Raw genomic sequence first — 21892 nt, 5'->3', positions numbered from 1 at the left:
CACGGATGGTTGGAAGACTTACGAAAGAAAGAAAAGGAAAAAGAATCAACTTGGTGCCCCTTGGGGGTCGCGAGGATTTCCGGGGTCCCAGACCCCGCCAGTTGTCCATGGCCAGTAGGGCACCCTGCTGCTTCCCCACACCCCAAGAGCAGCATCCGGACTTCGAGGCCGCCGGCTGACCCCAGACCCGGGACTGCCCCCACCTGCAAGGCCCCGCGGGGCGGGGCTGGGCGTGCGGGCTCCCCGGCCGCAGTGTCGCCGCAGCGTCGGCCCCGCCCCTGCCCGCTCCTCCCCCCTCTCGCCTCCCCCAGCAGCCGCGGCCCCGAGCAGCTCCAGAGCGGACGCCTGCGCCCAGCTCAGGTGAGCGCCCGCCCCCAGCCCTCGAGACCCCGACCCCGGCATTCTGCCGCGGCCCCCAGGTGCCTGCCCCGCCGCCTCTGCACCCCTGGCTAGTGAGCGCACTCTTGGATATTAGACCCGGAGCCGGCACTCTGAGGGCTGAGGGTCCGAAGCCAGTAAGAGAGACAAACCGAGGCGGGAGCGCCCCTCTTCTTTCTCCCTTCCTCCCGTGGGTCATCCCCCGCTCGCCGCGCAGCCCTACTGTGTGCCTTTCCCACTTCCTGAGCCACCCGGTCTGGTGGGGAGACCTAGACTGTCCCTAAAGGCTGCTTGAAAGGGCATCTCAGAGGAACTGCACGTGCAAAGGCAGGAAGAGTACACAGGAGGTTTGCGTCTGAGCCCCAAACTCGAATGCTTGGCTGCAGAGCTTGGATGCCATCCCGAGGAAGGCTGGAAGCCACTGAGGACCTGAGCTGTGCAGGAGCCCCAGGGTGGGTGTAGGAAGGGCCTATGGGACCCTTGGTGGACAGTGGGACCAGAGAGAAGGAGAGGGGCTGGGCAGAGTGGGGAGAGGCACCTCCGCAGCCTGCACCAGCTGGGGCTCTGGGAAGGGGCATGGGGTCTCGGACAGGATACAGACTCCGAGAGGGCAGTTAGCACTCAAGCACTGTTACAACTTTTTGGCATTGGGCAGCTTGTGGGCAAAGGACAACACTCTGCAAAAACTTGGGGTCCCCTCCGGCCACCTGGCCAGAACTTTTGCCTTTGAGTGGGAGTGTCTGGGCCTGCAGTAGACAGGAGGGCACCAAGCAGGCCTGGCACACAGTAGGCCTGGCACACAGTAGGCCTGGAGAAATTTCTGTCCCCAGCAAATCTGTTTCCAGGCCGAAGGTCCTGGAAGGTCTAGACACCTGGACACCTGAAAAGGGAGGGAAGAGGCATCTGGTGGCAAGTTAAGGTCCCATCTTTTCTGAGATCTGTGGTCTAACAGGTGAGGCCTGATGCCAGGCAGGAACGGAGGTGAGTAGGGCTGAGCCAGAGATGAAGCCAGGATCTGAGGAAGGGCCCCCTTGTGCCCAGGGAGGTTGCAAGTAGGGCAGGTGGTGGCCACGTATTACTCACCTGCCTTGGCATCAAGTGTGGGAAAGAGCATGGGTGTGCCCAGGTGGCCTTTGGGTGCCATTGCCTCCTGGCCTATAACAGGCACCTCTAGAGCAGGTAAGATCAAGTGCCAGGCAGTAGATGGTCCTTCCCCAACCTTTTCCTCCTATCTTCTTGGCCCTCTTGCTCTCAGGCACTCACTCAGGGCACTTGCTGGGATCTGGGCTAGCCCCATCTTGAGTTAGACTTCAGGAAGAACTTCCAGGGGAAACAAAGGGGATGGCAGTGCTATGGAATGTGAGGAGGTCAGTTGTAAAGAAGGCGGCTACACTTTTGTCGTGGGCCTTTCAGAGTCCAGTCTGTAAGCTACATCTTCTGGAATGCCCACCCTGTGGTCTTGAGGGATCCTTGGCTGCAGGGATCTCCTTGTTGACTCGGTTACCCCGCCCCCATCCTGGTGACTTGCTGGGTAGTATGGGGACTTCTTGGGTCCCTCCTCCTCTTGGAACTAAGGTGGGAGGAGGGCGAGAAGCCACCCAGATGCCTCTACCTGTGCTCGACCTTGGCAAGCCCTTGGCCCCTTGGTTTCTCTATTTGCTGTTGGGCATGACCTCAGCACCACAGGCCTAGTAGGCATTTGTGAAAAGTGAGGATGGTTGCTGGGAGCTAATGGCTGCTGGGCATGGCCTGTGGTAGGACTGTGTGCCTAGCCTCTCTTTCTCCCAATCCCAAGAGGCCCGGGCTGGCCGCCCACTTCTGTTCACCATGGAGCTGGGTTTCCCTGGGGACCAGTGAACTGGCCCAGCTCTGCCCCACCCCCATCCCCAGCCCCTCCTGGCAGCAGCTCACACTAGGAGGAGGGGTGGAGGCTGGGCTGCCTCCTGGACCCCTGCCCCCTGGCCCTGCCTTCCAGGGCTGGGCAGCCTGGGTCCATTGCTGGGCTGGGAGCAAGAAGCAGTGGCTGCCCTTGGAAGAGGTGGGTATCCAGGGGCTGCCAACCAGGGTGCATGCCAGGGCCAGGGAGAGCTAAATATCACTCCATTGTAGGAAGAAGCCCAAGGACCAGGGTTCTGATCTGCCCAAGTGGACCTAGGGTTTGACCACAGGCATAGTAGCCTCCCTGGAGAAGGGAGGATCCCAGGGCTCCCAGGCTGTGGGATTTTAAGGGGTAACAGAAAGCAGGGAGAATTTGCTGGACAAGGCAGCTGGGGCTGGACCTAAAAGTCTGGCTGAGGTTGGGGCAGAAGGGCTCCCCTGGCAGTGGGTACAACCCAGGCAAATGTGGGAGAGGGGAGTAAGGGTGCTGAGCCTGGAGGGCCTCAAAGGGGAGTTGCCATCCTTGGTCACATTGTTCCTCTGTGATCTGGCTCCCCTATAGGGTTCCCAGCTCCAACGCAGGCCTCTTTCAGAAGCCCTGCCTCCCCCTCCCCACTATGTCTCTTGTCTCTCTGTGTCTCTACCCACATCCCCATCTCAGGCCTGGTCCCTATAGATGCCCCCTGTTTCCCCCACTCTCCACCGCAGGTCCTGAAGGCAACTCCAGCGAGGATGGTCGCTCCAGCATTTCTAAGGGCCGTGGGGTGTCCGGCCCCACCTGGGGCACCCTAGCCTCCCACAGCCTACCGTCTGTGCTCCTGCCCCCTGCCCATCTGAGGGCCATTCGCCATGGGCGGCTGCTTCTCCAAGCCCAAGCCAGGTAACTCCTTTCGTCTTGCCTCCTCCCTCCCCCCTCCCTCCTCCTGCCACCTTCTTCCTTCCCCTCCCTCTCTGCCTCCGAAGTAGGTCAGGCTGGGCAGCAGCTGCTCTGAATGTTAATGCACAGCAGGCAAGATGGTGTGAGGGGCCTGGAGCATTCTTCTGGCCTTCTTCCAGTGACCCCCCCCTTCTTTATTTGGGGCTTTGGGTGCTGGTGATGGGAATAGCAGCTGAGGGGAGGGTTCCTCCTGCCACAGGGTGGGGAGAGGAGCTGTGACCCCCAGGGCCATGGAAGGGGGTCTCTGGAGACACCCTCCGCCACTGCGTGACCCAGGGTGTGCAAGTTACCACTCAGCCTCAGTTTCCCTCTTTACAAAATGACCTCTCAGAGTTGCTGTGAGAGCTAAGTAGACAGGTCCCAGCCCTCTTCACCTCTTCTGACCCCTTTGTGACCTTGGGCCATCTCCTCAGCTTCTCTGGGTACACTTCCCCATTTGTACAGGAAATCCCCACCATGCCTGGCCCAAGCAGTTCCAGCCCGGAGTAGGGGTGTCCCAGGGTGCTGGAGGGACCTGGGTGTTTGCTCTCCGCTGGAGAATCTTTGCTGGGCTCTCCCTCTTGCCTCCACTTTTCCTCTTTCCTCCTCTTAACATCCAGGAAAGCAAGGTGTGCGGGTATGTCACAGATGAAGAAACCGAGGCCTAGAGATACCTCTTTAGTGCCCAGCCAGTGCCCCGCCCATGGTGCCCAGGCCACCCTGCCCAGGCTGGCTCACACCAGCTCCCCTTACCTGATACCCATCAGCTCTATTACCTTGGAACGCCTGAGCTTTTTCTCCATTTCTTGGGTCTGAAAGAGAACTTGGGGGCAAGAGAAGATGTATGATACCCTGCCAGGCAGAGGGACCCACCCACATCTGCCCTGGGAACCCATTCCTCCTCCCCTCAGCCCTGCCTGTGCTGTGGACACCCAGCCCTAGACTGTATACCTCCCTGCCTGATGTATAACCTGGGCAAATGATGTCCATTGTCTTGACCTCAGCCTCCCCTCATCAGAAGTGGGTAGGAGGACATTGGCTGGCCCCATACTGGCTCCTGTAGGACTGCTGGCGTGGCCGGAGATCCTGGGCAGAAGATGCCACCTGTAGCTTCTTTTAAAGGAATGTAAAGGACCGGCCTGCCTGGGACTCCTGGCCCCAGGACTCCTGGTACAGGGGCTGTATACTCACCATACCAGAACTTGGCCTCTTGAGTCCAAATCCAGCTCCCCTTCCTGGCTGTGTGGCCTTGGACAGGTGACTTTACTTCTCTGAGTCTCTTGTGTTCTCACTCATAAAATGGGGCTAATAATTGTGCCTTCTGTACAGGCTGTTGTACTTAGCACAGGGCCCCCCACACAGGAGGCACTTGCAGGACACTGTTATCCCCTTGTCTGGGCCTGGGATCTCTGTAGCCAGGACTCCCCCATGGGGCTGTAGTAGGAGGGTAGGAGCTTAGGCCCTAGGCACACATGCTGAGAACATCAGCAGTGAGGCTCAGGGAATTTCAGGGTGCAGGATTGAGAGCCTTCAGCCATGAGAGTTCAGCTGGAGTCAGAAGGGGCCACAGGGAAACCAGAAGAAGCAAAAGATCTTTGTACAATTCTTCACTTCCTACCTTTCTCAATTCCGTGGCTCAGAGCACATCAGCACATACTTCCTGAGCTCCCTCTATATACCTATGCTTCAGTGGCTCCTGATAGGAAGTATTCCAGGCCAGACCCTTGCTAAGCTCAGAACTAGGAGGAAGTGCACCTCTCCTGGTATCTGGTCACCTGCTTTTTATTAGGCCACAGGTGCTACCTAAAGGCTTTCCTTCTTTGCCATGGCTGCCAGGAAGCTCAGAGCTACCAATAAAACACTATTACCTAACTTCATCTGGTGAGCTTATACTCTGGGTTACGTATATGATCTTTAGCATTCACTGTCGCTAAAGAGATAGATGCTATTCTCTCCATTTTATAACAAAGGCATCTGCCCAAGAGGGCTTCGGGTTAAATTGCATCAGGAAGTGTCTCAGAGTCTTGTGGAAGAAGGTGGAAGATGAAAAAAGCCTGGCTTGGCTGTTGTCTGGGCCTCTGCCAGGATGTTCTTGTGAGTTCCTTCTCTAAAGCTCATGTAGCTGGTGTCAGCTGAGTCCAAAATATTTTTCTTTTTAACTCTTCTGAAAACATTCTAACACCATTACATAAAATGTGGAAAATGGAGGGAAAAACCCATAACTTCCCCACCTGACACAACAGCTTCAGCATGTGGTGTGCTCAGGCACCCTTCCTGCCCAGCTGGAATCATGGAGTGAACCTTCACCCCTGCCCCCTGCCATGCTTAGGCCTGGGCTGGGGGCCGTAATGTGAGGACAGGGGGGCTGCCCCCTCAGACTCCCAGGCCAGGCCAGGGTGGGGGATTACACAGCCTGAGATGGAGGTACATGGAGGGGCTGGGCAGCCAGGGGAGGCAGTACCTGAGTTGAGTCTAGGTGGATGGGCAGGAGTTAGGTCCAGGAAGGATGGCAGCCTGGAGCAAGGGAACTGCATAGGCGAAGGCTGGAAACTGTGACTCTGGGTTCTTTGCTTCTAGAGTGAAAGGTCTGGGGCGAAGAGGATGAGAGGTGAAGCTAGGAGAGGCCTGGAGGCTCTGGTGCCTTGGGATTTGGGAGAGGCACCTCCTGCTTTTGCATTGGGCCCAAGCTGTGCCAGGGGCTTAGCTTCCATTACTTAGCCTTCCTCCCAGCAGCAGCAGCCCAGGAGGCCGGATTATCGCTGCTTAAAATTCTGTTTATTGTTCCTTTCTAATTAGAAAAATACCCCAGGTGCATTGTAGGGAATTTGGAAAATGCAGAAAAGTATGAAGAAGAAAATGACAATCTCCAGTTAACTCTCCCCTAGAATCGGCCCCATGGGCAGGCTGGGGAAGTAGTGTGTTTTGTGTGGAGGCTGGGGGCAGGGGAGGCTGTGCCCTCTCTGCTCTGTCCACATGCATGCCCCAGGTGGGAGTCACCCTTAAGGCCCCAGACTCCTGCATGTGAAGATGCTGAAACATCAGTGCTTGGTAAATGCCGAAGGATTCTCAAAGTGGTGAGATCAGCTATTTTGAGAAGTTGAAATTATTTTGTGTACACTTTTTTTTTGAGTTTTGAAAAAAAAATGTCAAACCTATGAGAAAGTTGCAAGCATAGAATAAGGAACCCTTGATTTCCCGTCACCCAGATTCACTGGCTGGGATCTGAGCTGCACCTGTTTGGGATGCCCTATTCTCACTTGAGTCAGATCCTAAACGTGATCCCTCAGGGATGTTGTTGTCCTCCACTGGGGACTGTGCCCTTGGAGTCAGAGCAAGATTCAGAGGACCGGGGCTCTTTCCTCCACACAGATTCCTGGAGAAAAGGCAATTTCAGGGTTTAAAGAGCTTTGTTTTTGCCCCCTCCCCCACACACGAATCATGTTATTGAAATTAAAAAAAACATGCAGAAATTCAGTCAAGCCCACCCAGCAGCTGCCCCTGCCGCACCTACCCTGCTTCTTGCCTACTTTAAGGCTCTTTGCTGGTGCTGCAGATGGCTTTCTGGAGAGGTTGAGGCACAGGGGAGAACCTGCACTCAGGAGCGGGCCTTGCTCAGAGCTTGTGGGGTATGCAGGCTGGAGGTTCACGGTGCCCCCCTCCTGCCCTGCCCACCTGCAGTGGAACTCAAGATTGAGGTGGTGCTGCCCGAGAAGGAGCGGGGCAAGGAGGAGCTGTCAGCCAGCGGGAAAGGCAGCCCCCGGGCCTACCAGGGCAACGGCACTGCCTGCCACTTCCACTCAGAGGAGCGCCTGCCTGCCCCTCACCCCTACTCTGGAGCTCAGGACTGTGTGGAGGCCGCCGTCTGCCATGTCAAGGACCTCGAGAATGGCCAGTGGGTGCTGGGCTTGGGATGGGTCAGAGGCCCCAAGGTGGGAGGGCAGAGCACAAGCCACTGATGTGGTGGGTGGGGAGGCCTGGAAGGGGCCTCTAGCCAGCTCCTGTCCTGGCCACCTCCACTGTGGCTTCTGCTGGTCTGGGCCTGCTCCCTGGAAGGCTGGACTCTAGGAGGCGTGGTGCCGGCAAGAGGTGGTGCCCCACATCTGTCCTGACTTCTGAAGGCAGCCCTTCCCCAGGATGCGAGAAGTGGAGCTGGGCTGGGGGAAGGTGTTGCTGGTGAAGGACAATGGGGAGTTCCATGCCCTGGGCCACAAATGTCCACACTATGGTGCACCCCTGGTGAAAGGTGAGTTGTCGAGGTATACATGGGGGGTGGGGGCAGGACCCCCTCCAGTGGGCTTGGCCACTGCACCATCACGAGGGGACGCTCTGCCCCTAAGGGGCTCACACCCCAGTTCCACCAGGCCCCAGGCCAGTTTGGCTCCTTCCAGAGCCTCCAGTTCATCTATTGGTGGGGTCTCCTGGGCTGTGTGGAAGGGCCAGGGGGTGCTGGGACACAGGGATCCCTGGAGAGGGGCTCTTGCCAGTGACCCCAGCTCTCACTGCCCCTCCCAGGCGTGCTCTCCCGTGGCCGGGTGCGCTGCCCTTGGCATGGTGCCTGCTTCAACATCAGCACTGGGGACCTGGAGGACTTCCCTGGCCTGGACAGTCTACACAAGTTCCAGGTGGAGCTGGGTGTGCGGTAGGGTGGGAGCCTCGGGGTACAGGGTCAGGGACCAGAGCACCCAAAAGCCTGGTTCTGAGCACCGAAGCACTTGCAGGTGAAGATTGAGAAGGAGAAGGTGTACATCCGGGCCAGCAAGCAGGTGAGGGGGTGGCTTGGGGCTCAGGCAAAAGGGAGAGGTGAGGTGGGCATCCGGGCCTGGAGAACAGCGTGTGCAAAGCCCTGCGGTGGGAGGGAGTCTGGCGAGTGTGGCTGGGGAGTGGAGTGAAGGCCTGCATGATGCAGATGAGGCTGGACTGCTGGGATGATGGCATAGGGCGGTTGGCTCTGACCCCAGTTCCTAGCTGACCCCCACTCTCCGGTGACCCCTAGGCCTTGCAGCTGCAGCGAAGGACCAAGGTGATGGCCAAGTGTATCTCTCCAAGTGCTGGCCACAGTGGCAGCACCAACGTGCTCATTGTGGGCGCAGGTTGGTGGGGTCATGAGGGGCAGGCAGGGTGAGGATGGGGAGAGCTGGTGCCTGACCCGCAGCCCCTCCTCTCAGGTGCAGCTGGTTTGGTGTGTGCGGAGACCCTGCGGCAGGAGGGCTTCTCAGACAGGATCGTCCTGTGCACTCTGGACCGGCACCTCCCCTATGACCGACCCAAGCTCAGCAAGGTGGGGGGTAAGGCAAGTGGGAGCTGGGCCCTATCCCTCTGGGTACAGTCAGGCCCACTTTGGAGCCTTGTTTGTTGCCCTTTGGGAGTCTGGCCAGCTGCTCTCTCCAGTCATGTCAGGCACCACAGTGCCTGGCATTTGAAGATCTGGGTTTGTTGAGTTCTCTCTTGTAGTCTCTGTGTTACCTGGGGCTGGCCTGCCCTCCCTGGGCCCCAGGTACTCTGTTGCAAATGGAACACTGGCTGCCTGGCCCTGTCTGAAGCTGGCTGTCTCCCGCAGTCCTTGGATGCTCAGCCCGAGCAGCTGGCCCTAAGGCCCAAGGAGTTCTTCCGAGCCTATGGCATCGAAGTGCTCACTGAGGCCCAGGTAGGGGGCACAGCTGGGGAACCATGAAGGGCATGAGGCCCTGTTGGTCCCTGAAGGTGTGGGGGTGCTCTGCCCTCCTGGCCCTGATACCTAGGCACCCAGAGGGTGCATTCTGAAGCTTAAAGAATAAGGAGGAGTTGCCAGGTGAGGGAGGAAGAACAACTCAGGGCCAGGAACAGCACTGTGAAGCTGCTCAGGGGGTCTGGCTGGGCTCTGGACGCACTGCAGGACTCGGGCAGCCAGGCTCAGGGCCATGCTCTGCCCGGTGTGATTGCAGGTGGTCACAGTGGACGTGAGAAACAAGAAGGTCGTTTTCAAGGATGGCTTCAAGTTGGAGTACAGCAAGCTGCTGCTGGCTCCAGGGAGCAGGTGAGAGGGTATCACCCCCACTGCCCCCTGGTGGACACTGGGCAGGGCACTAGCCAGGATGGGAAGGCTCAGGTGCCTGGAAGCCCCTCACTGACACTGGCCATTTCTCAGCCCTAAGACCCTGAGCTGCAAAGGCAAAGAGGTGGAAAACGTGTTTACCATCCGGACTCCGGAGGATGCCAATCGTGTGGTGAGGCTGGCCCGGGGCCGAAATGCGGTGGTCGTGGGAGCCGGCTTCCTAGGTGAGCAGCTGGGGGTGGTGGGGTGGTGCTGATTCTAGGAGGTACAGGGTGCCAGTTTGCTGCCCACCACCCTGGCCCAGGGATGGAGGTGGCCGCCTATCTGACTGAGAAGGCCCACTCAGTGTCCGTGGTGGAGCTGGAGGAGACACCCTTCAGGAGGTTCCTGGGGGAGCGTGTCGGTCGTGCCCTTATGAAGGTGAGCCCACCCTGGCCCCTGGCCCCTAGGAACCCTGGGCACCCATGGGCTCTCACCCACTGCCCACCTGCCCTGATAGGTGTTTGAGAACAACCGGGTCAAATTCTACATGCAGACAGAGGTGTCGGAGCTACGGGCCCAGGAGGGAAAGGTGGGCCCTTCTCCCTGCCCCTCTCTGTCCCCTCTCCCTGGTGCCTGGGAGCTTGACCCAGCCGCTCACCTGCCCACTCCCCACAGCTGAAGGAGGTCGTACTGAAGAGCAGCAAGGTGGTACGGGCTGACGTCTGTGTGGTGGGCATTGGTGAGTGGGTAGGTAGGTGGGTGCGGATGAGCAGAGCCTTGGGCCAGTCCCTTCCCTTCCCTTTACCTCAGTTTTCACATCTATAAAATGGGGACTCTAATCGTACCCACTTCAAAGGGGTGTTGGGGAACAGGCATACTGGGCTTGGCCTAGGCCTGGCACAGAAGGTGCTCCCAGTGACCATTGCCCACTCATATGTGACTCCATGTCCTGCTCTTTATGGGCTCCAGGACACAGACATGCCTCTAACTGGTCTCTGCTCCACTTGAGGTGCCACTTTGGGGAGGGACAAAGCTGGGAGGTGGCAGCACTGGGGTTGGGATGGTAGTGTATGCCGACCCCCACCAGGGAGCTTCCTGGAGTGCTTCTCAGAGGAGGAGATACCTGAGGTGTGATGGGAGGCCCGGGGTCCTGTGGGGACCCAGACAGAGGGGACAGGATGCACAAAGGCCAAAGGGTAGGCAGCCCATTGGATGATCAATCTGCAGCTGGGTTTTGGCAAGTGAAGGGTATGGGTCATGTAGAGCAATGACGAGGGAGAAGGGAGGGACCAGGGAGTGGACACAGTGGCCCTGTCCTGTCAGGCGCGGTGCCCGCCACGGGCTTCCTGAGGCAGAGTGGCATTGGTCTGGATTCCCGAGGCTTCATCCCTGTCAACAAGGTGGGGCTGGGTGAGGTGGGAAGGGAACTGGACTGGGGGTGGTGGGAAGTCCAGGTTAGGGCCCCTGTTTCATCTATGAAGCCCTGGACCATCTACCCACAGATGATGCAGACCAACATCCCAGGTGTGTTTGCGGCAGGTGATGCTGTTACCTTCCCTCTGGCCTGGAGGAACAATCGGAAAGTGAACATCCCACACTGGCAGATGGCTCATGCCCAGGGTATGGCCAGCCCCATGGCAGGGTGGGGGGTGGGAGGCTGTCCCAGAGTCTCAGCCTCCCCCAGTCCCACCCCTCAGTTGCTGACCTTGGGTCCTGGTTGCCGGTTGCAGAGCTATTCAAAGATCTGTGGTGGCCTGTCTGGCCAGCCTTATCCAGGTGATCAAGCCAGCTCACAGAGCAAGGCCTGTGGCCCATCTCCCTCCTGTGCCCTCTGGATACCCCATTCAGCCAGCCACAGCACCCCACACCAACTGAGCCTCTCCTTTTCTTTTGTCCTCAAAGACACACGTTCGCCAGGGAGAAAGGGATTTAGTAGGACAGGGGCCAGTTCCCCTCTCAGTGCCTCTGTCTCCCTTGGGCCACTCAGCTGGCTCTGGGAACTCAGTTGCCTTAATCAGGCCCCTGGGAGGCTGCTATCTGGGCCTGGAAACCCGGGCTCAGTGGGGAACTGTTTGTTGTGCTCTCTGAGGAATAGCTTTCCCCGCTCACCAAGCCTTCGAAGCTGTGTCCACTGTGCATTCTTGGTCTGGGCTCCTAAACTGCCAGTGCCAGCAAGTTAGCTGCCTCATCAGGGTGACCGCCAGGCTCCCCGCATCCACCTCCCCTCCCCTCCGCCTTCATGTTATCTGAGTCTCTGCTGCCTGAAACCCCACTCCTGGTACCAATTTCTGTTCTGGTCCAAGGTCTGAAGTTGGTGCTAGGTTTTAAGGAGCCAAAGGCTGCTCGTCAGCTGAATGAAATTAAGGTTTAACTGAGAGGGTCCCGGGGACTCTCATAGACATCCAACCACAAGACTCCAGTGGAGCTTCATGGACTGGAAAGCCACCCACTATTCTCTCTGGGGCCCTGGATGTGGCTGACATCGCTCTTTCCCAGGCATTTGTGCCCACTCTCATGCTTCCTTCTTCAGACCTGATGATGTATCTGATTCGTTGTCTGTGTGCACACCTGAGATGGTGGGGCAGTCCCATAGCCCCAGACCTAGGGCACTTCATTCAGATTCTCCAGAGAAGCTATCTAAGTGGCCAGCTTTGAGCTAGGTGTTCCCCTCTGTATCAATCAGCTGCAACCAAGTGGGGACAGGTGCCTGAGCAATGATGCGCCTCTTGACCTCTGTGGCTGCAAGGAGGAGTAGCCTACACACGAAGGGTCCCTAAAGAGCAGGGGCAGGCAGTGTAGGGATGGTGGGGGCTAGGGTTGGGCTCTCACTACTCTGGGTCCCGCAGGGCGCGTGGCAGCCCAGAACATGCTGGCTCAGGAGGCGGAGATCAACACCGTGCCTTACCTGTGGACCGCAATGTTTGGCAAGAGCCTACGCTACGCGGGTAACGGGAGCCTCGGACGGACGATGCCGGGCCTAGCGCACGTAGGGGCGGAGCTAAGGTGTTAGCGGACTGCACAGGTGGGGCCTGGAGTTTGGGCGGGGCCACGACCTCTATAGGAAGTAGCAAAGAACTCGGCGGCAAAGCCAGGAACTACCTAAAAAAAGGGATCTGGGGACCAGAGAGGATAGTTATGAGGGCTCAGGATGCTGATCCGGCGGAGCCCCATCCTCCTCGCTGGGCTCACGTGGACGCTTCTCGCCTGCCCGGCCTACAGGGTACGGAGAAGGTTTCGACGACGTCATCATCCAAGGGGATCTGGAGGAGCTGAAGTTCGTGGCTTTTTACACCAAGTGAGAGCAACGGGACGGAGAAGGGGAGCAAAGCAGCGGGAGCTCGGTGGTTAGGGGGAACTCATCCCAGAGAAGCTGCTCCAGACAAGGAGGCTTACCTGAAAGGAGGAGCTAGTGGCCAAAGGGGGCAGCTAGGCAGGAGACACTGTCAAGGAGAGGTGAGGAGGTGGAGCAGTAATAATTCCATCTGCCACGCATTGGGGTGGGACATTTTATCTTCAGGACAGCTCTTTGAGGTGGGTGTTGTTGACACACCGCTTCTACACTGAGGGAAGTCCCAGCCCTGAACCGCACTGAGGAGTAGAAGTAAGGCTGGCGCCCCCATGGGGGTCCTGTAGGAGCCCACAGCCCGCGCTGGGCTTTTAAAGTGCAGAGCAGGGAGGGCTGGTGCTCAGGATGTCCAGTTGTCTAAGGTAAGATCCCTCCCTGGGCCCCAGGTAGACAGGAGTATGTCAGGATCTCAAAGGAGAGGGGCCACTGCTGGGCAGTCCTCAGGCTCAGCCACCCTTTCCCTGCAGAGGTGACGAGGTGATCGCCGTGGCCAGCATGAACTATGATCCCATCGTGTCCAAGGTGGCTGAGGTGCTGGCCTCGGGCCGCGCCATCCGGAAGCGGGAAGTGGAGTGAGTGTGGGCACTGGAGACCTGGGGTGTGGAGGGCAAGAAGTCCAACAAAGGACTGTTTCAAGATGCCCATGACAGCCGGGTGCCCCACAGCCCTCCTCCAGGGCCAGTCCCCTCATTCTTGGTCCCCATCAGTCTGAGGCTCTCAGGGCTATGGTGCCATATGGGGCAAAAGTTATGATATGGGAATGGGCTGTTTATATGTGCTGTTGGGTGATAGAAAGGAAATAGGCCAGGGACAGTGCTGTGGGGAGGAGTCAAGGCCTACTGCTTGGGCAATCACTGGGCCTGGGGCACCTGACTGGACATAGTTGTGTTGAGCCTGGCAGAAGCCAGGTGGGAAAATGCAGCTAGTATGCCCCTGGGGACGCCCTGCACAGAGATGTGGGGTGGTTGTTTGGGGTCTGGGAGAACTGACACCAGTCATTACCCTCATCCTGGCATGGTGCAATGGAGTCACCCTGTAGGCTCAACCTACCTACAGAGAGCTCCCAGGGACTGAGGAAAGCCTGAAGGCATCAAGGGGGTAGGCCTCAGGGTAGAAACAATGAAGAACCAAGAGGGGACATAAATGACGTGCTCTCTCCCTGGCCTTCTGTCTCTCCCTCTTGCCCTCGCAAAGGCTGTTTCTGCTGCACAGCAAGTACGTGTCCTCTGTCCTTCTTGATGACTGTTCTGAGCCTCTCCCACCTCAGCCCTGAGTCTACACCCAATGGTCTTTCCCCCTCTGCTCAAGTACACATTGGGCTGGGCACCAGGGCCTGGCACAGAGCGGGCCCCTGCTGCCCTCAAGGGCCAGCTAGCTGTTCATGGTGCTGAGTGGGGAGCCTGCTCTCTTCATCTGCCCTGACTCCTCCTTCCCTCATTCCTGCAGGACCGGCGACATGTCTTGGCTCACAGGAAAAGGATCCTGAGCTTGCATGCAGCAGACTTAGGCAGGCATGCTGGGGCACCAGGGACAGAGGCCAAGCCCTGGGGGCAGGTGCCAACCTCCAATTTCCCAGGGTCCCCCAGGGCAGGACCTGAGCCCTCCCAGTGTTTGCCATCTGCTGCCTGGCTCACTTCCAGAGAGGCCTCTGCTTCTTCCAAGAGATGCTCACCACCCAAGGCCTCCACAGCTACCAATGGCTAGCAGTGGAGGCGAGACAGGCCCTGCCTCTTCTCTGTATTGGGACTGGTCCCCTGTAGGAGCCTACAACATCTTAGACATTACCTTAAAATTAAAACGCACACATTTGCAGATCTGTGTGACTTCCACTGTAATTGGGCACTCACAAGAGAGAAAGCAGAGAAACAGGCACAATCACAGAACGCTTAGTGCCACGCCAAGGAAGTTTGGCCTGTGAGTGCTCAGAGGAGGTAGCAACTGATTCTGGCGCCGGGGTTAGGAAAGTCTTCTCCAACCAATGTTTTGGATCTCGAAGGAAGGGCATTCCAGGTAGAGGGGGCTGCATGTGCAAAGGGCTTGAGACAGGAAGTGCTTCTTCAGAAGTCAGGTGGTTGGCAGTTTGGAGGCATTTGCCCACTTAGGGTTGTAAGAACTGGGTCCTGAGAGAGATCTCATGCTTCTCATGGCAGCCAGAGCGTCTTCCTAAATCCTAATTTCACAGGTGAAGAAACTGAGGGTGTGCTATTGAGAAATGAGAACCCAGAGCCTCTAAGCCACATTGCCTCTCAGCCAATAAAAACATCGAGGGCCGATGCGGGTGGCCGGGGCTGGGGTCGCGAGCAGGAAGGGGTAGTTGGGCTGCTTGTGGGGGCTGCTGCGAGTCCAGAACCCTCCACCTGGGATCCCGGGAGCCGCGAACAATCACGGGCGAACCCCGTGCAGACAGGGCATGCCGGGAAATGCGGCCCATCTCGGGGCGGCGTAGGCAAGGCAGGAGCTGGGGAAGTGCAGTCGAACAGGACTGGGGATCTGACACCATTCACTGGGGGGAAACCTGGCACTAGTACTCTGCGAGAAATGCTTCCCAGAAGGCTACGCGCTCGCAACGCCCGGTCACAGGTGCCATACCCGCCCCCGGAGTCACAAAGCGCTAGGCTTGTCGGGAAGCACGGGCCGACCGAAGCGCAGTGTCAGGCGGAAGTGCTGCACCGTCGGCCCAGAGCTCGACGGGAAATGTAGTCCCTCGGGGAGGCCCAGGGCGGTGGCCGCTCGTCTCCCGGACCCGGTGGCAGATCGGGTGTGGACCCGGGATGGCTGGGACTGGCGGCTCGGGGGGCCCGATCGGGGCCGGAGCCTTGGCAGGCGCCGCGCGGTCCAAGGTAGCCCCGAGCGTGGACTTTGACCACAGCTGCTCAGACAGTGTCGAGTACCTGACGCTCAACTTCGGGCCTTTTGAGACAGTGCATCGCTGGAGGCGCCTCCCACCCTGCGACGAGTTTGTGGGAGCTCGGTACGGCGGGGTTCAGGGATCTTGGGGCTGGAGTGATTTTTGAGGGGGTTTCATGGCGGTGTTCAGGAGTGAGGCTGGGACGTGGTGTCCTGGAGTGGGATCTGGTAATGGAAGGACGAGCGGTGGTGTCCAGGATGGTGTCCAGGGCAGTGGAGGGGGTTTTGAGGGAGTCCCGGAGCGGGGTGGTTAGGGGCAGGGGTACTAGAGTTATGCTGTGTTTGTGGATCTCCAGCTGAGGTCCCAGGTGCTCTGCAGTGGGATGAGAAGTCCAGAGAGCCCCAGGGCAGTGTCAGGGGTCCCTACATGCAGGGTCCTTTGGGCGGGGGGTACTGGTAGAATTTAGGGATTTCTGTTGATCTTGGCAGTTGAGAGGTGTCATTCAACTTCTGTGGCAGCCCCAGTGCTTGGTCTCATTCCTTGGGTGCCCCCAGGAGGGTCATGTCCTCATGCAGCCCACCCCTCTCTTTCCAGGCGCAGCAAGCACACAGTGGTGGCTTATAAAGATGCCATCTATGTATTTGGTGGAGACAATGGGTGAGTGAGTCTGAGCATCAGGGTGTTTGGACCAGGGAGGGAGAAGTATCGTGGTTTGGATTGGGCCTCTGCAGCTCCGCTACTGTCTATCCAGAAGTTAGCTAAGCATTCAGCCTCAATTTCCCAATCTGTGAGGTTCCCTGTGCTCAAGGCACTCAGCTCAGCATCCAGTGGGTAGCACAAGCTCAGGCACTGGAAATTTCCCTCTCGTTTGAGGGAGTGGACACAGCCTTGAAAGAAACACATCTATCTTGGCCACCACCCTGCCGGGCACTTTTCCTTCCCTGCATTTCTCTCTGGGCCTCATCCACATGCTCACATGGAAGCTGAAAGTATGGAGGACACAGTTTAATTTCTCACAGTTTTCACTTTTTGTAAGGGTTTTCCCAAATTGCTATAAATTTCAGGCAAAAAAAAAAAAAAAAAAAAACTTTCCTGGAAACAACCTGATGCTCTATAGGTGGGCACACCTCCAACCCCTGAATTGTTCCTTGTTAAGCTGTGGCTGGTTTCCTCTGGCAAAAGATGATGGCAGAGGTGAACCCTTGGTTTGTGCAGCCACTTCCTTCTGGCATATTTTCTTCTGATTCAGGCCCCAGGAGCTCTACCTCCCAGAAAAAAAGAGCTCTCTTAGTTTGAGCTGGGCCATGTCAGGTGCTGGGTGCAGGCACAGGCGCAGCAGGCATGCTTGTTCTATAGGAGCGTCTGGTCTTGTCAGGAAGCCTTTGCAGAAAAGTTAATGACCTGAGAGATGAGAAGGAGTGAGCCACACAGAAGAAGAGTATGCCAAGCAGAGGGAACAGTGTAGGCGATGGCTTGGAAGTGGGAGAGTGCAGAATAGCACCAGGTCTGAGTCTAGATAGGGCTTCCCTTCTTCATTGATGTGCTCAGGAAAGGCCAGGGATGTCCACCAGGGAACTGGGAGGGTAGGGAACCTGCTGGATGTGCAACAGAAGCTTGGTCTCTTGGATAGGCAAGGCTCATTTCAAATTAGAGATTTGCGACTTTGGGCTCAGGCAAGTGGCCTAATAGCACCAACTGCATTTTGGTCTCCTGTGAATATGGGGCAGCCATGTGTGCTCCCTTTGCAGGGTGCTCCTGAGGTTCAGTGAAGACAAGCTTGTAAGGGGCTCAGCACAAACGTTTCCCTGTGTTGAGGGTGCAGTATTTGCATACCATCCACCCTGCCCATGAGTCCCGTCCCCACCTCTCAACCACAGAACCTGGCCTGAAGCCCAGGAATGGCTGGCCTCTGATTGGTGCTGCAGCCTTTGTCCTGCAGGACTCCCTAGGAGAGCTACTTGAGAATGGCGGGGTAGGCAGGACCCAATGAGAGCTTGCACACTGGGCAAAAGGGTCTCCTTGGGCATGGTCTCCTGGTTTCCAGCCCACCTCCTCTACAGTCTCTTCCCCATGAGCAGCCAGAGGGATCTATTTGAAAATGCAAGTCAGAGAATGTTCCTCTTTAGCTCATAACCCTGGGATGTCTCCTCATCTCTTAGAGTAAAAGCCCAAGCCCTCTTGGCAGTTGGTGTACCCCCACTGCTCCTCTGACCTCATCCTGCACTGCCTTGCTGTGCCTTGCTGTGTTCTCATTGTACCAAGCATCCTGCTCAGGCCCTTGCACTGGCTGTTCCTGTCTTCCTACCCTTCCTGCCCCTCCTCTGAATCTCCTGGACCAATTAGCAGTCCTCCCCTCATCTTCTGCACCTCTTTCCAGCTCCCTGATGGTCTCAGAGCACACAGATGTTTATCTCTCCTCTACCAGGGCGGGGCTTGTATCCCAGCACCCAGACAATTCAACAAATGTTTGTCACTTGAAGGAATGAAATAAAGACATTTACTGGAACCTTAATAAGAATCCCTCCAAGCAGAAAAGGCCTGGTGTACAGCACAGGGCAGTGGGTGGGAACAGCCCCAAGAGTGTTCTGTAGCAGGTACTTTGAATGACCCTAGCAACAAGCAGAAATATTTTTGCTGCAATGTAACAGTAAGAAACAGGGTACAAAATTTTCTCAGTCTAGTTGCAACTTTATGAAGACCACTGAGTACAAGGAAAGATGGCCTGCATCATGAGGGTGGGGGGTGGGGGCTAATGGGAGTGGGGGTGGGGATGGGGGAGGAAAAGCAAATGAGAGGAATTACTTTCGCACTTCTGCTTCCCAGCCTCTGGCTTCCTGGCTGTTTGGCCTCCTGCAGGCCCTTTTATCTCCCAGGCTGTTTCTTCTTTAAACTGAGGTGGAGAGCTCAGCCATCTGGTGCACACTGAGCAAGGCAGGGCACCTGGCAGTGCACGGGGTGCCCAGCGCAGGCCAGGCCTGGTGTGCAGAGGACAATGGACTCCTGTTGGGTTGACACCCTTCTTCCCTCTTACTGATAAGGGCTGGGTGGTAACATGCAGGTTGTGTTAGGTGTTGCCATGGCCAGTGGATTTGGTTTTATTTTGTTGTATTTTTAATGAAGTTCTTATACTGGCTTTATGATAAAAAAGTGGCAGGAAGCTCCCCCACCCCTTGGGCTGCAGTGCCCATCTCCCAGAGAGAAGGGAAGGGGCCTCCCCTGAGATGTGGGCAAGTGGGCAAGCGTCTGTATTGTGGTGGCATAGCCTCAGGGAAGGGGGCACTGGGACATGTGAGTGGGGATTCTGGAGGCCAGGGTGAGGTGTGAGCCCTTGAGTCAGCCAGCCGTGGGGTGTCCGGGATCGTGCTTTGATCCTGACCCCTGGCAGGCAGTTCTCTGTGCTACACAAGCTAAGGACCTTCCTTTGTGGTCACTTCTTTGGTCCCTCAGGTATCAGCTGGTTGTTTGGCCCTGGCTAAGTCCCCCATAACAGCTCCCCCACCCCTTGGGCTGCAGTGTCCATCTCCCAGGTCCTGGCCAGGCAACACCCTGCAGAGCAGACCAGGACCGAGCCCACTTCTCCTTGGCTGTCTTTCAGGAAGACGATGCTCAATGACCTTCTGCGGTTCGATGTGAAGGACTGCTCCTGGTGCAGGTGGGTGGCCTCCCGAGCTCTAGGGCCCTGCTCTTTCTCCTAGAGCACAGTACCACTGTGTTGGGTCCTGATTGTCAGTGGAGTCACTCCTGGAAAAGTAGAGAGAAACTTCAAGGAGGTGATACCAGCATCCCCTGGCATTCCACACCCAGCACCTCTCTTAATGTTCCCTCCATCTCCTGGTTTCTTGTCCAGTCCATTACTGAGACTGATTATTCCGAATCCCATTAATTACGGGATCTGTTTCATCTGGTTGTGGGTCCTCAAATTCTGCCTTAGGATCGCCCTTCAGTGACCTGTCTCCCAGGCCAGGGGCTGCTGTGGAAGCTGACATGGGGGGGCCACCAGATGGTGGGTCCTTCTAGGATTGACTGCTGCTGCAGAGGCTCCTTTCCCCTCCCTGCCCCATAGGGCCCATCCTCTGCCAGAAGATGTCACACAGGCAGTGGGCATGGGCCCTGGCCTCCCTCCTGCAGATGGCCCTCCCCAGCTGTGTAGCCTTGGACGAGACACCTGCCCTCTCTGAGCACAGTGTATTTGTGCCTTGCAGCCTAGCCCCTGCCCAGGAGCAGCTCGCAGCTGACAAGAAGTGGATCCTGGGATTAGGAAATACTAGGCTTCTTCCTGAGCTCTGCCATCTGCTCATGCAGGAGCTCAGATTCACTGAGCCTCTTGGGGGCCACTCTCTGTGTAGGAGCTCTGTGCACAGCCCTCTCTATCCCTGGCAGCCCTCTGGGGTGGGGTCTCACTGCCCCCCTTTGATGGAGAAGGATGTCCTGTTCCAAGACACACAGCTGCTGAACCTTGCATGCCGGGGTAGCATCACTCCACGCCACCCACTTTCTTCCCAGGAGACCCAGGTCATGCTGGGATTGCCGCAGAAATTTATATGCTTTTTCTCTCACACTTTATTTTAAAATGTGGCCAATAGTTATAGATTTATGTTAAAAGTCACTCTGAAGACTTCACAATACTTTGTTTAAAATTGCTTGAATATGAAACTGAAAAGAAGCAGCTGTGGGAAAGCAGTATAAATGGGTTTTTAATTCAGCAAAATTTGTGGACCATGCTTGCTGCAGAATGCAGTGCAGCCGTGAGTGTGGGGATAACGATGACTCTAGAGCAGCATCGTTAGAAGACCTAGTCACAGTCTGTTGTTCAGCTGAAGAAGCAGATTACAGAATGCCTACCATGTGATTCCATTTTTAAAAATCAATCAGAGGCACAATATGCATAGGAAGGTGTGGAGGAGACCTCCAGGTGTGGACAGTAGTTTCTGGCAAAGGGATTATACGTAAATTTCAGTGCTGTTTTTTTTGGGTGGGATGGGGTGGGGTGGGGATTTCTTATTGACAAATTTCTAAAAAGTTTCTGTAACGACACAGGTATTGCCTTCAAAAATACAAAAATAAAAGGAAATGTGGGATGGCAGGGGCTGCCCCGTGCTGCATTGACCACATGGCTGACCCCTGCTGACACCCACTGCCCCTTGTTCCTCTGCCAGGGCCTTCACCACTGGGACCCCACCAGCCCCCCGCTACCACCACTCCGCCGTGGTCTACGGGAGCAGCATGTTCGTCTTTGGTGAGCTGCCGCTCATGCCCCTCTGCCAAATCTCAGACCCATGTGCTGTGCTTGGCCAGACTCTTTCTGTCCACCCCTTGGCCTGATCTTTTGGGGTTGGAATTGTCTGCCTCTGACTGGGCTGGAAAGTGGCTCCCCCTCCCCACCAGGGGCAGAGAATGGGGGTCCTGCTGATCTCTGTGCCACTCCTGCCACCTGAGTCCAGCACAGAGGCAGGTGCTCCTGAGGTTTTCAGAGAGAGTTCTGGAATGCTTTTTCAGTGGGACCAGATTCTGCCTCCACCTCCTTGAGTTTGAGGACTCTGAGATGCTGCCTTTGAGCGTGACGGTTTCTCATTCTTTACCTAGGGGGCTACACTGGGGACATTTATTCCAATTCTAACTTGAAGAATAAAAACGACCTCTTTGAATACAAGTTTGCAACTGGCCAGTGGACGGAGTGGAAAATCGAAGGACGGTGAGAGATTGCTGAAACCTTCATGGGTTATTGTGATGGCTCTCTGGCCCCGTACCATTACAGATAGAGAGCCTCAAAGAGGCCTGCGAGCTGGGAGTTGGTGCTAACTTCTAGCTGCGCCTGGTCGCCTTCTCCCAGCTCTTAGATTTCCTCTTTTCAGAAAGTAGGAGGGACCGCATATCCTGTGGTGGGCACTTCAATGGTCCTGCCTTGTGAGTTCCCCCTCTGATATTTCAGTGGCAGCTGAGAGAGGGCTCCGTGCCCTGTGGACATTTAAGTGTCTTTTCGGTGGCTTGGTGTCTCATAAGCTTAGCCCCCGCTGCTCTTGCTTATGCCTCAGCTGGAGTCCCAGGAGTCTCAGTGTCAGCAGATGAGGACACGGCAACCCCAGGGCCCATCGGGACTTGCAGGCTGTGGCCCTCGGACTGGCTTTCTGGGGCTACAAGGCTCGGATCTGTGCTGGGGCGGGAGGACCTCACTCTTCCCCAACTGCTTTTGCTCCAGGTTGCCGGTTGCTAGGTCAGCCCATGGTGCCACGGTGTACAGTGATAAGCTGTGGATCTTTGCTGGTTACGATGGCAATGCCAGGTAGGTGGTAGCCCAGTGTGTGCACCCTGCTTCTAAGCGGCCCAGTGTACTAAGGTGGAGTGGGCCTTTCTGGCATGGGAGGGCTCAGGCCAGGAGTTTCTCAGGAGGATGGGTGTGTGAACAGGTGATGGGGGAAGAGGAAGGTGGACGGGATAGGGGTGAGGGCCACTGAGTGAAGCTGCCACTTAACCCCCACAGTGGTCAGAAGGACTGACACCTCTGAGATCCCTTCT

At 56.8% G+C, this 21892-nt stretch overlaps 2 protein-coding genes across 2 annotated transcripts in view; both read left to right on the top strand.

The window, feature by feature from the left end:
• Window positions 1–304: 304 nt before the first annotated feature.
• AIFM3 (apoptosis inducing factor, mitochondria associated 3) lies at window positions 305–14347 on the top strand. Its single transcript, XM_011355933.2, has 20 exons — window positions 305–360; window positions 2965–3136; window positions 6851–7064; window positions 7306–7415; window positions 7685–7794; window positions 7891–7935; window positions 8166–8262; window positions 8338–8450; window positions 8730–8816; window positions 9094–9185; window positions 9297–9427; window positions 9508–9623; window positions 9703–9774; window positions 9861–9924; window positions 10509–10585; window positions 10688–10805; window positions 12032–12130; window positions 12405–12480; window positions 12999–13103; window positions 13978–14347. The coding sequence occupies exons 2-20, from the start codon at window positions 3106–3108 to the stop codon at window positions 14015–14017; spliced, it is 1797 nt and encodes a 598-aa protein (XP_011354235.1). The 5' UTR covers window positions 305–360; window positions 2965–3105; the 3' UTR covers window positions 14018–14347.
• An 821-nt stretch (window positions 14348–15168) lies between these two features.
• LZTR1 (leucine zipper like transcription regulator 1) overlaps window positions 15169–21892 on the top strand; it is a 17684-nt gene continuing 10960 nt past the window's right edge. Inside the window, exons 1-6 of the mRNA XM_011355932.2 lie at window positions 15169–15502; window positions 15974–16036; window positions 18975–19031; window positions 20536–20615; window positions 20963–21071; window positions 21576–21659. Of these exons, the coding sequence (XP_011354234.1) occupies window positions 15303–15502; window positions 15974–16036; window positions 18975–19031; window positions 20536–20615; window positions 20963–21071; window positions 21576–21659 (593 nt within the window). The 5' untranslated portion in view covers window positions 15169–15302. The remainder of the gene's footprint in view (window positions 15503–15973; window positions 16037–18974; window positions 19032–20535; window positions 20616–20962; window positions 21072–21575; window positions 21660–21892) is intronic.

This window comes from Pteropus vampyrus, unplaced genomic scaffold, assembly GCF_000151845.1.
Source record: "Pteropus vampyrus isolate Shadow unplaced genomic scaffold, Pvam_2.0 Scaffold23, whole genome shotgun sequence".
NCBI lineage: Eukaryota > Metazoa > Chordata > Mammalia > Chiroptera > Pteropodidae > Pteropus > Pteropus vampyrus.
This window is presented reverse-complemented; position numbering and strand designations above follow the sequence as displayed.

Coding starts and splice junctions, on each gene's coding strand:
- AIFM3 (XM_011355933.2), top strand. CDS start 3,106: ATGGGCGGCTGCTTCTCCAAGCCCAAGCCAG. Junction 3,137..6,850: donor CTTCTCCAAGCCCAAGCCAG/GTAACTCCTTTC, acceptor GCCCACCTGCAG/TGGAACTCAAGATTGAGGTG. Junction 7,936..8,165: donor ACATCCGGGCCAGCAAGCAG/GTGAGGGGGTGG, acceptor GGTGACCCCTAG/GCCTTGCAGCTGCAGCGAAG.